The following is a 17556-nucleotide window of genomic DNA, read 5'->3' on the forward strand; positions in this document are numbered from 1 at the left end:
CAGAAGCTTAACCGACCGACTTCACAGTGATTAGAACCTACACAACACAGTCGGAGTATAGGTACTTAGTTGAAAGACATCTGCTGATCTGCTGATGTCTTCCTGGGCCATCTTCCGTGACTGTATTTATCTCTGCCTCCGTGTGCTACAGTCCTTGCTCCTTGCTGCACATGCACTACGGGATTTATAGTGACAAACTTGTTCTGGTTGACGCCTGACTACGACCGACGACGATGACCATAACCTCAACCATAACCTGCATGAAATATAGGCTACCCAGGCAGGGGTTAGTGGGTACCCCCGGAGCGGAAAGGGGCAACCCAAAGTTAAATGCTATTATCAGAGTTAAAGTTCAGTGCAAATTTTGCGGAACCTGCAGCTGGAAACTGTCTCCCAATGCCGTTCCTCTCCCGCACAACAATAATGAACGTCCAACAGCAGTGTACCCACAATCCGGAGATGAAAATTACAGTTTTCGACACAAATTAAATATAGATGGAGGCGTCGTCGTCGTCCCCCCTCCCCCTCTACCAATCGTGCACCACCATCACTAACAGTCAAGTAGAAACAAAACATGTCAGAAAGTTTGTGTTGAAAAGGACAATTTCATTTTTCGCATCAATGAATTTTACATTTTGTACTCACCCTTGCCACTGGAGGGAGGCACTCTGTTGCTTTCAACCCTGGGACTAGCATATTCCGATCTTGCCCAATATGCCACACAACTCAACAGCAGAGGAGGTCCGAACGGCAGAACCACAGGAGCCTCGAGTCACAGAACCGGGATGTGCCCGCTTAGGAAAATGGTTATCGCAATGGTGGGAAATTATTCCAGGAGTTTATTATATAAATAAGATACATATTTTTATTGCATTCGTCACATCGTCATCATTATTTCGGTTTTGTGAGGTTAACCGGACTAAAAATCCAACCGGCTGAGTCCATTGGGTACGAACCGAAAGCTGACAATTTTAGTGTAGAACACTGCTGGAGCTACGGAAAAGTTTTGCCTGTTTGCTACACTCTGACGTTTTTCTGAGTTGTATCTTTTTTCCGCCTCGTGTGGCTTTGGAATCAAGTTAATGATAAGTTTCGGAGTTCTGGGCGAGTAAAATGTGTAGTTATTGAAATATTCAGCGGAAGATGTTTCATCCGAGGAACTTGTTATAAAATCTGTTCATTTAGATTAACGTTATTGTAGTTTGTTTTTATTAGGTTCATTCGATTCATGGCTTATTCTCTGCGGAACTAGTAACAGGTATTTTTTACCACTTCATTTGATACCATTTCTTTCCGACTTGATGCTTGAGGGAATGCCCCCCTTCATCCCAACAGTTCACAGTCTATGCAAGTGGAATGACTTACCTAACAGGAATTAAGAGGACAAGTTGGAACAAATTTCCCAAAGGTAAGCCCCATTCTTCACCGCAACTGCGATGTCTTCTTCCGCATCACAGCAAAAATATCGTCATCGTCCTGGAAGCCGATGGAAGCAACCGGTCCGAAGATAAACTGAAATTAACCTTCCCAGCTGAGCGGCAATGTGACTCCGGTTCTGCTGGTTGTCCTGTGTGCCGTCGCTACTCGAGGAAAGATCATGTATCAAATGTACACATACACCGGAATCTCCCAAAGTCCCTCAAGTTATCAAAGCAAATGAAAGTCGACCGCACAGCAGACGGTTTCCATCCTCTTCTGCTCGACTCGACGCGACTTTCGGCTGGCACCTTTACATGTGCCGCATCCCTCCGGTGTGAACCAGGAAAGCGAAAAAAACTTCGTTCCTCCGCAGGAGACAGTTTTCCCCGTGAAAGTAATTATTGGTGATTAATTTAATTTTGCTGCTCTCTGCTGCCGGTCGAGAAAATTCTCTAAGGACAGAAAAGAAAAAAAACAAACGAAGAACCTCGTGCCTGAAGACCAAAAGTAGCGACAAATGATTTCTAGATGAAAGAAAGCGGCATCCAAGTTGCCTCCGTGGCGCAATCGGCTAGCGCGTTCGGCTGTTAACCGAAAGGTTGGTGGTTCGAGCCCACCCGGGGGCGCGTTTGTTTTTTTGCGCTGTGTTAATTCATATTTTTTATATTTGTATATTTGTATATTTGTATATTTGTATAACTTCATCTGACATATGTTGTCTTAATGAATAAAAACAAACAATTAAAATTTAAAAACTAAACCTAACTATCGCTATTTATATGTGGAAATTGTCAAGTAAACGTTTATAAAACACGGTTGACGACACATTAAAATCGAATAGTTGAGAGAATTCGTTGAACCGCATACAAACTGTCCGAAAAGGCTCATGTTGTCCATACAATCTATTTCGTGGTTCAAGAGACAGGAAATTCCGCTGGCGAAGTGATCTTTCAGGTGCGTAGAGGTTTAGGCGCATGAGTAACGTTGGACTATCTATGTCGCCCAAAAGTAGTTTGGCAGCGAAAGTTGCTTGAGCAGTTATGCGTCGTACCTCCAATGGCTCGAGATTCAACAAACGGCAGCGATCTTCGTATGATGGTAGGTTCATAGGGTCACGCCACGGTAACAGGCGCAGAGCGTACCTCACAAATTTATGTTGAATAGTCTCAATCCTAGCGATCCAGTAAGCATGGTAGGGGCACCAAATCACAGCGTTTGACTCTAGTATTGAACGTACAAGTGAACAGTACAATGATCTTAAACAAAGTGGGTCTCGAAACTCTTTGGCTACCTTGAAGATGAAACCAAGTTGACGGTTTGCTTTGGCCAACATATCGTCATAGTGCAGTCTAAAGGTAATTTCACGATCTAAAGTGACACCAAGGTCCTTTATACATTCTACTCGTGTCATGGACCTTTCTGAGATTTCATAGCCATACAAGATAGGATCAGTTTTCCGATAGAAAGATATGACGCAGCATTTCTCGATACTCAGACACAAACAATTTTTTGAACACCAATCTACGAACGTATCAACAGATTTAAATTTGAAAAATAAGCAAATGATTGCAAAACACTATCTAACCCTAACCAATTAAATCTTATCAAATGTGACACATATTGCATAAAATTCCATCATCGATTTAGTTTGAAGCATTGGTTATTCTAACTAATGAATCTAGCTTCTCTTACGATTAAGTTCATGTATAACAACAAGTTGAGATTCATTTCCGCTATTAATAGCAAAAACAACTTTCACTGTTTAAGTTTTATGCTCTACCAATACAGCAGACTTTTGAGTAGCAACCTCTTGAGCCATCTACCGAAAAACTGCTGTATAAAATACATTTATTCAAACTGATTTAACTGATTGTAGTATGCTCGAGGTGTGGAAAAGTCTCTTTTGTTGATAGGAACGCGATTCTCATGCAGCATTCACTACCGGAACTCAAGCTTGATACAATTTATTTTTGTAAGTAATTTGAAAATTTGCGAAGAATATTTTTGCTTTTCTTATATAGAAAAACTATGCAATCACTGAGAAAATCGACTTTTGAACGGAGACCCGGGGGGTTGAGTGTCATATATCATTCGACTCAGCTCGTCGAGATCACAAAATGTCTGTGCGTGTATGTCTGAGTGTATGTGACAAATAATGTTAATCAATTTTCCAAAATCGGTTAAGCCATCTGTGAGAAAATTTAGGAAAACTTAGATTCAGATGAAAGGTCTTATGTGCTAATCTATGAGAAAAGGCGCATTCAATTTTCTTGGAAATTTCTAAACCGATTTGCACAAACTAAAATGCAAATAAAAGGTCTTGAAATTCTTTTAAAATCACAGGGTTGTATACGAGACACGACCGATCATCATGACATTGAAAATACAATTTTAAAACTCGTATCAACAGATTTAAATTTGAAAAATAAGCAAATGATTGCAAAACACTATCTAGCAGGGCCGCTTTTACAGAGGGACATTGGGGGCACGCACTCCCGGGCCCACGGTCTTAAGGGCTCTCGATGGAATCCACCGAGTAAAAAAAATCATTTAATTAGTAAGAGGTAGTAAATAAATTTTGCCCTCGGGCCCATTAAAACGTAAAAGTGGCGCTGCTATCTAGAATTCTAAAGCTAATTTTAGGAAGTTAGACCTTCAGTTAGTAGTATATCATCGTCAAGTGCGTTCAAGAAGTATTTGTAATAAACTTCCGCTCCTCCTAGTAAATAGAGATTGCTGTTCACGACAAGCGCCACCGGTGATTTGTTGGCTATGTTTGATGCATGTTATTAAGTAACGTTGAATAATGGTCGTACGTGAAGTCCACAACAGATTGGTGTTTCCGAAAATGACTGTATGAAAATTTCCAACGCTAATACATATATACGGATTTCTTTTATCTCTACGGATATACCTCTTACAAATGATGTATTTTGGTTTATTTCATCAGAAAACTACAGAAAATTGAAATTGAGAGCTAGGTAATTATCATCAAATAATTTCTGAATTTCAAATTAAAGAGAAATATTTATCCCGGGTTTTCCTTATCATAAATATACAATCTAATTGACAACAATATCTACTTTTCGATAAACTGCATTTACCCCTTAGAAATAAGTAATACATGATGAACCATTTCCTTATACTAGAGCATTTTCCGGGTATATTTCGATTCAATACAGATTGACGTCAGATAAAAACCTGGAATCACTGATGCTTTACGATATTCGAAACGATATTTAAGCTCTGAGTTTTTTGAACGTAAGATATAACGGGTCTTTTAATTTCGATTTTTAATTGCAAAGCTAACGGTGGGAAATGTCAGAACCAATATAGTATTTATTAGTTTTTATGTTTCGTCTTTGACTCATCAGTGCAGAGCACTTCAAATTGATCTGCTTAGTGCTAAACTTGGCAGTTCAATTTGAACCGCTAAGTTTTCTAATTTTTAATTGACACCTGGCCACGTATAGTGAAGAGTTCAATGCCAAAAATAAATAAAATCTGTATCGAGAGATCGAAATTCTTGAGCTTGAGCTTAAGCGACCACCCCTGGTTGCTACTCCGTTACTGATCGGAATTAGCTGAAATTGTACAGGGAGTTTTTAGATGATCTGACCTGGGACTGGTAAATCATTCTTCAATGTACATCTTCTGGTAAACCCAGAATTCATTATTCAGTATCGGTGCCGGCCAGGCCCGAACGTAGACCCCCTAAGGAATGGGAAGGGATGTTAGTCCAACACTTGGTGTGACTAGAGGCCATATATACTACTGCGCACTCCACAAGTACCACGGGAGTAGGATATTTGTTAGTATACATTTAAGTAATTGTAGTATTCGTGCGAGATCTAGTATGTTCCGGTTTCAAGATGCTCGGAAGCACCACTAAACTCAAAGACTTCCTGAGTCTTGATTCACAGTTCTTATTCGTGGAAACTGAAGAAAATTCGAAATACTATCGCGTAACGAATAAAAACTGCCCGATTTTTTTCTAAAGTTGATTCATTATAGTGACTATATACTATACACTATTATATTTATATATTATATAAAATGACATCCATTTTTTGTTTAGAGGTGGCGTTCATTGTAATGTAATTGGCAGTCATTTTTTTACTGTCTTTAATTATGACTAAGAATCAGAACATCTGAACAAATTTTAGAAAACAAAGAATTAGGCTAAAATAATTACAAGAAAAGTTTTTATAGATAAACATTTGCAGATGGGACCGTTTTGTAGTATTCACCACCCTTGATATTCCCTTTCATTCAATTTGTACCCAATTGTTAGTATTATCACAAAATCATGATAACGATTCTTTTATATGAAAGTATACTTTTTGCCTTTCTCAGATAGACAGGTTATGCAATCAGTTGAAAAATTGACTAGCGAAAAGTGTCCTATACCATTTGACAAAGTTCATCGAGCTGAGCAATGTCTGTGTTTGTATGTATGTATGTATGTTTGCGTATGAGTATGTTTCAAATAATTCCACTCATTTCTCTCGGAGATGGTTTGACCGATTTTCACAAACTTAGGCTCAAATAAAAGGTGTTATAGTGTCATTGGTTGCTATTGAGTTTTATCCGGATCCGACTACCGGTTCCGTAACTATAGGGTAAACAGTGTTTAAAATTGCACTTCGTTATTTGGAGCGACGATGCAAAATAGGGTAAAATTCTTCTAGATTTGGCTCAAAACTTTTTTAATTTGTAATCTTTATTAATTACTTATTAAACGAACCTACTTCGGCCATACAAGTTCTCACTTCTCGGCTCCGAAAGTACCGGAAATAGTGGTCTAAAACTTCAAAACAAAACTCACTCAATTGATTTGCCAATTTTCACAAACTCAGGCTCAAATGAAAGGTCCTATAGTCCTATTCTTATTTACTTGACATAACTGTTTACAAATTGAAAAGGTTATGTTAGTTTAAACACAACGAAAGTTTCTAATTTGAAAATCAAAATTTCTTGACAGAATCTTTTAGTCATATTTTTGAATATATAAGTTATATGAAAAAGGCATCGTTACACCAATAGGTGGATTAGAACAGGTTTTTTATTTGTTTCACTAAACAAATGTAGCCGAAATTGATTCGTTTATATACTTTATGTTTTATCTTCGACTCGTCAGTGCGTAACAGTTTGTGTTGAACTGATAGTTCAACATAAACCGATAAGCCGACATAAAGTTGCTGCTACTTGTAGAACACTTTACTAGCACGGAAAGACTGACATCAGGATTTTGGCGAAAAAATTATACAATTTTCCGATTTTAGTTGGTTATTTTTACCTTTTTGCCTTTCTTATATAGAAAGCTTATGCAATCACTTGAAAAACCGACTAGTGAAAATTGGCACGGAGGGCAAAGTGTCATATACCATTCGACTCAGTTCATCGAGCTGAACAATGTGTGTGTGTGTGGGTTTTTTTTTTACAAGGTGAAATACCTGCTTATGTACTTTCCCAGTTCACGCGCTCAGTAGTTGTCAAGCTACCGCTATTGTGAACTAGCGAGTGGGACTGGCTGAACCTTACCCACTAAAACACCTTGGACATCTTGCCTTGATCCCCCCGGAACTAAGCTAAGCTCAATACTTCGGGGGAGGCTGTGCTCATGCACTTCTTCGTTTGGGAGAAAATGAGCTCCTGCTCTCTATATACATCTCGGCTGTGCTCATGAACTTCTTCGTTTGGGAGAAAATGAGCTCCTGAGTTTCTATCTTTATCCCTCTCGATCCACCTTTGGCGCTTCGACAACCCAATGCCGCTACGTCGCGCCGCACTACTCGCCTGATCCCCGACGATGGATCTAGCCTACACCGACTGAGAGTTTCCCCTTTTACGCCACGCGGGACACCCGAAGGAGTGCCGAGGTCTGCTCTGCGATTCCGGTTGGAGCATGGCGTCCGGTTCGCTGATGCCCCGACGACTCGAATCGGTGTTGTGGCGTCTGCTCGACTAGTCCCCGGTGATGGATCTAGTCTACACCGACAGAGAGTTCCCCGACGATGGAAGTTCTCCCGAAACCGACGTTTTCGATACCGAAAACGTCTACGGCCCGACCGTAAGGATGCCTGGATCGATCCAATGATGCCGGTTGGAGGATGGCTTCCGGTTCACTGGTGCCCCGACTATCTTAACGGTGCTACGCCACGATCTACTCGTCTAATCCCCGATGAAAGATCAAGACTACACCGACGGAGAGTTCCCCGGCGAAAGAGGCTCTCCCGACACCGAGTCCCCTATTGCACCACTCGGGACACACGAGAGAGTGCCTAGGTCGGTCCGGCGATTCCAGTTGGAGCATAGCTTCTGGTTGGCTGGCGCCCCGACGACACAAGTCGGTGTTGTGGTGGCTACTCGACTAGTCCCCGCCGAAGGATCTAGCCTACCGCGACAGAGAGTTTCCCGACGCTGGAAGTTCTCTCGAAACCGACGTTCCGAAACCGGTTTACGACGCGCCTACTCAACTAGCCCACGGTGGTGGGTCTAGCCTACCCGACGGAGAGTTTCCCGGCGAAGAAACCTGTCCCGAAAACCGAGCCACATTCCACACGCTTCGTCCGTCTTCTTAGGGTGCCGAAAACAGTCCGGCATTTTTCGTCTTTGGACCTAGGTCATTTGACGCTGCTCTTCTCGCCAACTCCTCTGCAGTGTGGACATAATCTGAACAACTGTCCGGTTCACCGCGTTCCATTTTCCTTCGTCACTGCACATCCTTTGAACGATGTTCTCCACGCTGACATCGGCGCCAACGATGGCAGTCATTTCGCTACGCGGTTGGATAAACCGTGGGCAGCTGAATATTACGTGCTCCGGCGTTTCTTCTGTTTCCTGGCACTCAACACACAACGCCGACCTTGCGTGGCCAAATCTGTGCAAATATTGCTTAAAACAGCCATGTCCAGACAGGAATTGCGTCAGTTGAAAGTTTACCTCGCCGTGCACTCGAGTTGTCCAAACCGACAGGTTAGGAATTAATCGATGCGTCCACCTTCCCTTCTCCGCGTTGTCCCACTGCTGTTGCCATTTAGTGAGCGTGTTGGCTCTCTCTCTGCTCCGGGCTCGTCCTGTGCCTCGATTCCTGTAGCATAGGCTATCCTCTTCCAGTAGCAGACAGATGGGGATCATTCCGGCTATCACGTGCACAGCGTCTGACGATATTGTTCGGTACGAACTTGTCACGCGCATTGCCATCAGTCTGAAAGTGCGGTTCAACTGGGCTCGGTTCCTTGCTGTTGTCAATGCCATCGACCACGCTGGAGCTGCGTATCGTACGATCGATGATGACACGCTCGCCAGTAACCTCCTCTTGCTACTGACAATCGCGGAATTATTGGGCATAATCCGAGATAACGCCAATATCACCTTCATTGCCTTCTTGCATATGTAGTCAACGTGACTATTAAAGTTCAGTCGATCGTCCAGTATAGCGCCCAGATGCTTGACCTCACGCTTCGAATTGATGATGCACTCACCGACCGAGATGCTCGCATGTTGCATCGCCTTTCGGTTGCTGATGATGACCATTTCAGTCTTTTCATGTGCCAGCACAAGCTTCTTTTCCCGCATCCAATTCTCAACGACGTCTACTGCCTCCATGGCGAGAACCTCCACCTCTTCTCGAGACTCGCCGATTATTAAGAGCGCCACATCATCCGCAAAGCCGACAATCCTAACTCCCCTGGGCAGATTTAGCTTCAGCACTTCATCGTACATAATGTTCCACAACGTGGGACCCAGGATGGATCCCTGTGGAACGCCAGCCGTGACAGACATATTTACGTATCCGGCGTCTGTCTCGTATATCAGCGTCCGGTTCTGAAAATAACTTTTCAGAATCTGACATAGGTACTCTGGTATCCTCAACCTGTGCAGAGAGTCGGCTATTTCTACCCAGCTGGCACTGTTGAAAGCGTTTTTCACGTCCAATGTGACCACCGCACAGTAGCGGTTTCCCCTTTTCTGCTGCTTCTGGGCATTTTCCATGGTTTCCATGACCACTCGTATGGCTTCTACAGTGGACCTGCCTTTCCGGAATCCGAACTGCATGTTCGACAGACCGTTCTCGCTCTCAGTGTACTTCGTGAGCCTGTTAAGGATCACTCTCTCCAGCAGTTTTCCGACTGTGTCCAACAAGCATATAGGCCTATATGCTGACGGATCGCCTGGTGGTTTGCCTGGCTTTGGTAGCAGCACCAGCTTCTGCCGCTTCCAGATGTCAGGGAAACTACCATCCTCCATGCATTTTTGGAATGTAGTCCTGAACATGTCTGGATTCTCCAGAATCGCAGCTTTAAGGGCCACATTTGGAACCCCGTCCGGGCCTGGAGCCTTCTTCACCGGTAAGGCTTTCGCTACAGCAAGCAGCTCCTCGTTTGATACTCGGATTTCGTCGCCGCGGACATCCTGTACGTCGTACAGTACTGGCGGCCATATCGTAGGCTCATGCTTCGGGAACAGGGTCTCGATTATAGTTTTCATCCTTTCCGGGCATCTATCCGGTGGAACTGCTGGACCTTTCATCTTTGCCATGGCCATCTTATAGGCATTACCCCACGGATTCTCGTTGGCGTTGTTGTTCAGCTCTTCTAAACACTCTTTCTTGCTGAGCCTGATTGCCTTGTTGAGTGCGGCTCTTGCTATTCTATAGGGCAACCTTCTTTCCTCCCTTTCGCCGCTGTTTCTAGCTCTCTGCATCCTTCTTCTGGCATGTAGACAACGTGCCCGCAGGTCAGCGATCGTCGAATTCCACCAGTACGCCGGACGTCGCCCATTGCTGGGTTTTCCCATTCTAGGCGTGGTTGCATCACACGCACGTGATAGTGTTGCAGTCAGCTCTTCAGCGCTGAGGTTTATTGTGTTGCGCTCGAGCCTCAGTGCTTCCACAAATACGTCCTTGTTAAAGTTCGCTGTTTTCCACTTTCGCTCACCAAACTGCGTTCTGCTTGATTCCACCTGCGAGTCGCGTCCAACACAATACCGGATCGCTTGGTGATCGCTGTGGGTGTATTCTTCGCACACTCTCCAGTCCATGCTCCTTATCATTCCCGGGCTGCAGAAAGTGACATCTATGATGGACTCTCGACCATCCTTACGGTAGGTGGTAGTGGTACCGTCATTGGCAAGATCTACGTTCAGCTTAGCTAGGGCCTCCAGAAGACTGCTTCCCCTTGAGTTCGTGAGGCGGCTGCCCCATTCGACCGCCCAGGCATTGAAGTCACCAGCTACTACTACTGGTCTTCGGTCGGTTAGCTCTTCCGTTAGTTTGTCCAACATCCGGTTGAACTGATCGATCGTCCATCGTGGAGGTGCATAACAACTACAGACGAAGACTCCGTTGATTTTGGCTATAACAAACTCTTCATCTGCGCAGTGCACCACTTCTTGAATGGGGTATTTTCCCACTGCCCATATCGCTGCTGTTTTGGCTCCGTCCGAAATTATCGCAACATCGCATCTATGTTCCGCAACAGATTGCCGCAGAAGATGTTGTGCCGTATCACAGTGGTTGAGGTTGATTTGCACTACCTCCACTGGGACTTCGTTGCACTCGCTCGTTTGAAGGCCGAGCATCTGCTACCGCCTGTAGGATGTTTGTTATCCCCCGTGGCAGCGCAAATTAGGCATTTCGGAGGCTTCGTGCAATCCTTTGCCTTGTGACCTTCCTCGCCACACCTTCTGCATAGTTTGCTCCTATCCGGCCCTTGACAGTTCCGTGCGAAGTGACCAAAACCCAGACACTTGAAGCACACGTCCGGTAGCTGGGAAACGCTCAGTGGGCACACAGACCAACCCACACATATTTTTTCCACTTTCAACGCTTTATTAGCTGCATCTACTGGCAGCTTAATTGAGGCTACCTTGGTGCCGTCAGGTCCATTCCTGATACGGATGGTCATCTGGACCTCTCCTAGCTCGCATTGCTCCTTCAGGGCTAATTTTACATCCTCCTCCGTAGTAATCTCGTCCAGATCTTTACATCGGAGAGTCGCTTCCGGGCACAAGGCTCTTACTTCCACCTTGTTTCCGAGGGCTTTCTCGGTAAGCTCCTTGTACGAGATGCTGCCTGCTTTGGGGTTTTTTTTCAGCTCGAGAAGCATCTCACCATTACGAGTGCGCCTGACCTTTTGCACGTCTTCCCCTAGCTCCTTAAGATCCGGGTTCATCCGCATAGCGCGTAGGACTTCGGCGTACGATTCGTCGCTTGCTTTGACGATGAGAGCCTTGCTCTTATTCCTCGTCCTGACGACCTTACGTTTTTTGGGCGGGTTTTTTTTGCTCGCTTTCTCCTTTTTTTTGCCGACGACCTGCCATTCAGTGCGGCTGTTTACCGCGTCGGTTGCTTCTGGTGGTAGTTTAGCTCCAGTGACACGGGCATCCTTGTGTCTCTTGGGACCACCTGGTCTAACATCTCCAGGCGATGCCCTTGGCCTCTTTGGTGTGAAGAAGGGCGTGGACTGCACCCCAGGGGGGACACTACTCGCCGTGTTGACCTCCCTCGTAGCTGTGTCTGCTTCTGCCCTTTGCATTTGCGCTGCGCGACGTGCCTCTAAAGCAGTTTTCGCCGCTAACAACTCCTTCTCCCCAGCTTCTGCTCTCTGCACTACGTTTTCCCACTCCTTTACAGCAGAGCCAAGAGCGCCTTGGAGCTTAATTACCAACGCCTTGATGTCTTTGTGCACGTTACTTCTCTTATCCACATACTCGTGCAGCTCGTCCACCAACTTTTTCGCTGCCTCTACCCTCGGTGGTTGTGGTGGTTTCGTCCACGCGCTATACTGCTGCTGAGCCTGCTGCTCGTTCGTGTGCTGCTTTTGCACCTGCTGGGTTTGCGGCGGCGGTGACCTCACCAAGCCACTCTTGACAAACGGATTTGTCGCTTCTTTCTCAACTTCGATTTCGATTACTTCCATTCTTCAGGGTCCCCACTCCGGGCCGCTATCTCCACTCGTTGTAGTAGTCACTTAGGATCCCTAGGTTATCTTTGCGAGCAGGGAGGCCTAGCGAGGGTTGAACACGTACCTTCATAGGGTTCGTGTCCAGAGCCGGATCAGCGTAAGCCAGGAGTGCTCTCAACTGGGCCTACTACCCACCTTAATTGGTGCGAGTATTGAACGTACCCGGAGGCCTGCCAAGGTTTTAACGGGACGGAGGCAGACGTACTGTTGGCCCGCTCGCCGTTTCAAGTCGGTATCATCCTTCCTTACTCAGGGAACAGAACAGCGCGAATGTCAGCCCATCATCGTCATCCGATCCGATATCCGCATCATGTCCGTTGTTGTTCGCCGTGGCCAGTATATAATAATCAGGGTCTTACTGGTATCGAACCTGATGTGCCGGTTGGCACTCCTGCTGGGCTTGTGTGCTTTGAGCGGTACACAGTCGCTTTGCTAGGGCCTACTTGCGGACACATGCAGCTTTTTATAGAAGTTCAACAGAGCCCACTGCCGAACCCCACCACATCCTAGGCAGGCCCCCTAACTCGCAGTGGCCATGGGGAGGGGTCGTTAAGCCCTTGGACTAGTCCCTGCTGCCCCGAAGAGTGTGTGTGTGTGTGTGTGTGTGTGTGTTTGTGTGTGTGTGTGTGTGTGTGGATCTCATTCACTTTTCTCAGCAATGGTTTGACCAATTTCCACAAACTTTGATTCAAATGAAAGGTCTTCCCATACGAAATTCCTGAATTTCATCCGGATCCGACTTCCAGTTCCGGAATTATAGGGTAAAGTGTGTTCAATATTGTACACCGTCACTTAAAATATTTTCGAATACAACAAACATTTAAATCGTAATTAAGAGTGCGTACTAGAAGAGTTTGTGTATTATGTTAGTTGGTAACCGTACGAACCGACTTTGATTATACCGGTTCTCGGGTTCCGGTCCGGAAGTGCATATAATAATAAACCCATTTCGTTTTCTTAAGGATGACCTACGCAATCAAAGCACTGTTTTATTCTGTATGTTATGCATAAACAATCTCTTGGTTTCTTTCAAAAATCGAAGAGAAAAATTTGAATAGAATACCACAATATTATATGTACATGAGAAAGGCATCATTACACCACTAGGTGGATTAAAACAGGTTTTTTATAAATATAATAAATAGGTATAGAATTCACTTAAACTTTAGAAAAATTTTCCGAGACCCAGAGGGCCCAGTTTCATATACCAATCGATTCAGCTCGACGAACTGAGCAAATGTCCCCGTGTGTATATGTGTGTGTGTTGTCAACTAAGAGGTCGAATTCTCAAAGATGACTGGACCGATTTTGATCAAACTAGTCGCATAAGAAAGGTCTCCCCGTCACCCAGAACGCTATTGAATGGTTTTGAGATTGGATGTTTATATTTTGAGTTATACGAAGTTTTTTGTCAAAATTTTCAGATTTTTGACAGTATCTGTCACATTTTACCTTGACAAAAGAATATGTTTCCAGACTTAGATTCCGCACGAAGAAAGCTATCCAACAAGTCATAGATTGTTAAAATCCGCTAATTTTTAACGGAGATATCGATATTTTTTTGTGGACGACTTTTCCCCCTATTTTAGCAGTAGAAGTTTTGAGCGCTGTATGACAAAGCAATGCTTGGGAGCAACATGAAACACGATGTTTTATTCTGTAACATACAATTGTACATACAATTGTACAACTATGTACAGCATCTTTTTTCATGACTTTTTGCCTCGGAGCGATTTTAGCTTGGTTCATTTTTGGCAACACAATCGTTCGAATATGACATGTAAACAAGATGATGGCAGCATTTTCAAGTTGATAGTAATTCTATAATTATATTTATTTAAACTACTTACAGCAATAAATGCTGAAAGAATATAACTCCCATATACCATTCGAATCAGTTCGTCGAGATCAGCAAATATGTGTGTGACAAATAATTTCACTCAATTTTCTCGGAGATGATTGAAACTACAAACTCGGATTCATATGAAAAGTCGTATACTCCCAAACAATATCCGACTTCTGATTGCGGAACCACAGGATGATATGTGAAACGAAATTAAAATAATGCAACTCATTTTTCTCGTAGATGGCTGAACCGATCTAAGATTCAAATGAAATCTAAAAACCATCTAAGATGCAAATGAAAAGTCTTAAGATCCTATAACACAACATGCTTTTAAGTCAGATCCAACTTACGGTTTGGGGGTTACATGGTGATTAGTATAAAAAAGAATATTTCACATAAATTAATCAGGTTTATCGGGTTTGCAGATTTGGATAGTCGATAAATTTAATTCGTGCTACAATTTCTCGAAGATGTCTACACTGATTTTTAAAAATTTTGAATGAAATGTGAACTATACAGCTGCTCAGATGAATTTGTCTGACTTCGGCTACACCGAATTCCGGTTCCAGTATCGAATCGTTTCTCAAAACTCAATCGTTTTCTCAAAAAAGCCAAATCGTATTTTAAAAATCAAAATTGAAATTAAAGAGTTTATGGTCCCATACAAAATTAATGAGTTTTATCCAATTCTGACTTCCGATTCTGGAATTACAGGGTGATGATGATGATTTTCAAAATTCAAACCGGTATAGAAGATTACCATCCCAAAATAGCTTCAAAGTTGGACTCAAAACTATTGCAATTCATTCGTCATATTAATACAATAATATACAATTTTTTTTAGGTTTTGCTGGTTCCTGAATACCGGATCTAGAAGTACCGTTAATAACCGTAAACTCTAAAGTGGAACTTACTTCGACATCCCATGGAATGTTCAATCGATTGTCATACGTTTAAATTCAAATTCGATCCGATTTGCAGTTTCGACATTACACGGTAATGTCGGAATGACTGAATTCTCAAATTGCGTCTTAAAACGAAAAACTAAAACACCGAAGAATATTCATGCAAAAAACACATGCGCATTGACAAAAAAAGGTATCGTCTCACTACTAGATGGATAAGGCACGTTTTTGAGACTACTAAATAAATCATTCTTTTGCTAATTTAAATTCCCTTAAAAATGATAAAATATTAATTGAAATGGCTATTGTTCTAGTTGAATTCACCAATTAAATGTGCTGTCATTTCTTAGTTGGTTTTAACCAACAGTCACCGAAAAAACTTTAATACTACTTAGTGCTCCGGACGACGTACCCCGAGCGAAACATACCATGAAATTAAAAGAAGCAACAGAGAAGAGCAACCGCCTACTACGAGTATTCTACACAAACTGTGATCTTTTTTCTTGATCCAAAATAAAGTTTTGAATAAATATTAACCTAACTTTTTTTGTTTCGATAGAGCCTTCAGCTGAAAAAACTACAACCAGTTGCAGTATAGGTTATCAGAACTAACGGGCTCAAATGGCACGTTCCTCTAGTTCTAAATAACTAGAGAAAAGATAAAAGATACTGCGAACTTCCTGGACAGTCCTGGAAACTGCTGACATTTTTCAAGGTACGATTATGTTTTATCAATAGCTAATACTGTTTCATTCATCTACAGCAAAATATATGAAACATCAAATGTGGCTATAAATTGAAAGATTCGTTTTACTAGAGAGTAAATATCAATGCTTGAAAATAAAGGAAACTGTGTCTAATGTTACCAAAATATATCACTCTAGAATGCAAACCTAACTTTATCTCGATTGTTTTCCATAAATCTCCGCAATTGAGATGAAACCGAGTGAGGTAAATTGTGATTACCGCTTGTAACGCTCGAATTTGCACACGGAATAGGAATCCCGAAAAGCGAATCCCGTTGCCGCAGTATCGTTTTCCCCCTTATCGGAACCGCTTTGAATATAAAACAGGGAGAAAAGATTTTTCATGCTCGAGTTCATTCGAGCCGTGTATGACGTGGGAAAAAAATTGTGGGTAGGTAGTAGCTATTACTCTACGTAGAAGGCTGCAATTGAACATTTTATTTACGATACTATGTGCAGCCCCAGCCGAGCAGAAGTGCGGTGCTTGTGCGAACCTACCGCGGATGCTGGGAACCGAAGAAGCTAAAATCCATATATTTTCCCGAATAAATTGTTTATGTTTGGCTGATGTTTGTTAATATGTTTTTATGATTTGCGCCCCTCCTCCCGGTGTCGGTACGAGCGTCGATGTCTCGCAAGCACTCTCCCGGGATGCAAGTGTTTTGCATCATTTTCGCTATTCATGGACGAAAATTAATTGCATTTGTTGTGATTAATGGAACGAAACAGTCGCTTCGTGCGGATTTTTTTTAAAAGGAGGAAATCTGTTGAAACTTTTTCGGTGCTTTAGTACCAGATGAGGTGAGATTTGAAGTGCCTGGCTTGTGTCCGCCACGTGGCCCAGGAATATTTCGATTGTCTGTCGAAAATTGATCCCCTCCTTCCTGTCGGTGTGCGGAGGAAAGTCGTTTTCCCTTCACCATCACGACAAAAGCCATCATTTCATCTCGTCGTTCGTCGTCGGTTGAGGAGCTGCCGGTCGAAGATGTAAAATCCATAACTGTCGCTCGTAACTCATCGTCGATGACATTAACGATGGCCAATGACCATAACATTGTTATCAGCGGTACGTGTAGCGTCGTGCGTTGGTTGAGGTGCACCATGGAGGGAGAATCCGGAGCATTGATAAGCAATTCGTACTAGAACCGTTTCGTTGTTTTTTTTCCTGCCTGCTTGCTTCGAAAAATTTATGAACAAGCGATGAAATAATGCGGTCGATGACCGGTTCATAGGTGGGAATGCTCTCGAACAACTTCATTCGTCAAACGAAACGGAGCATCAGGAGTGAAGTTGTTTGCTACTTAGTCTAAGCGATTTTCACCATCCTTTAAATTCTATAATTCGGGTAAATTGTTGAACTATTGTCTGGAAAATAAATGGCTTGAAAATTAATTTTATTTACTAATTTCAGGAGTGTCATCACGTACAGTTTCAACCATGTTTTCCCCGAAAATTTATGACTCACCGCTACCTCGTACATCATAAGGAAAAAATCCATTACTGGTGCGCCTGTGATGTCCAACAATATTTCCTGCCCCGTTCCTAAAACGAGAACAAACACATTTCCGAGTTCGGCAATACCCAGTCCATTCTGGTTCGAAGATTATCGCACATCCATTAACAACGTATTTTCGGTCGTAAAAAAGTGTACAAGAATTTCTGCTCCAGAT

General features: G+C 43.1%; 1 protein-coding gene and 1 non-coding gene across 2 annotated transcripts; one reads left to right on the forward strand and one right to left on the reverse strand.

Moving 5' to 3' along the window:
- The first annotated feature begins 1971 nt into the window (after window positions 1-1971).
- Window positions 1972-2045, forward strand: Trnan-guu (transfer RNA asparagine (anticodon GUU)). The gene has a single exon. It is a non-coding gene; the product is annotated as a tRNA-Asn (tRNA).
- Window positions 2046-8524: 6479 nt separating this feature from the next.
- LOC131427524 (uncharacterized) lies at window positions 8525-12344 on the reverse strand. The gene is made up of 4 exons (XM_058590793.1): window positions 10960-12344; window positions 9476-10888; window positions 8797-9112; window positions 8525-8743 (listed from the first exon to the last, which is right to left on the reverse strand). The coding sequence occupies exons 1-4, from the start codon at window positions 12342-12344 to the stop codon at window positions 8525-8527; spliced, it is 3333 nt and encodes a 1110-aa protein (XP_058446776.1).
- Window positions 12345-17556: the final 5212 nt, after the last annotated feature.

Source organism: Malaya genurostris, chromosome 1 (assembly GCF_030247185.1).
Source record: "Malaya genurostris strain Urasoe2022 chromosome 1, Malgen_1.1, whole genome shotgun sequence".
NCBI lineage: Eukaryota > Metazoa > Arthropoda > Insecta > Diptera > Culicidae > Malaya > Malaya genurostris.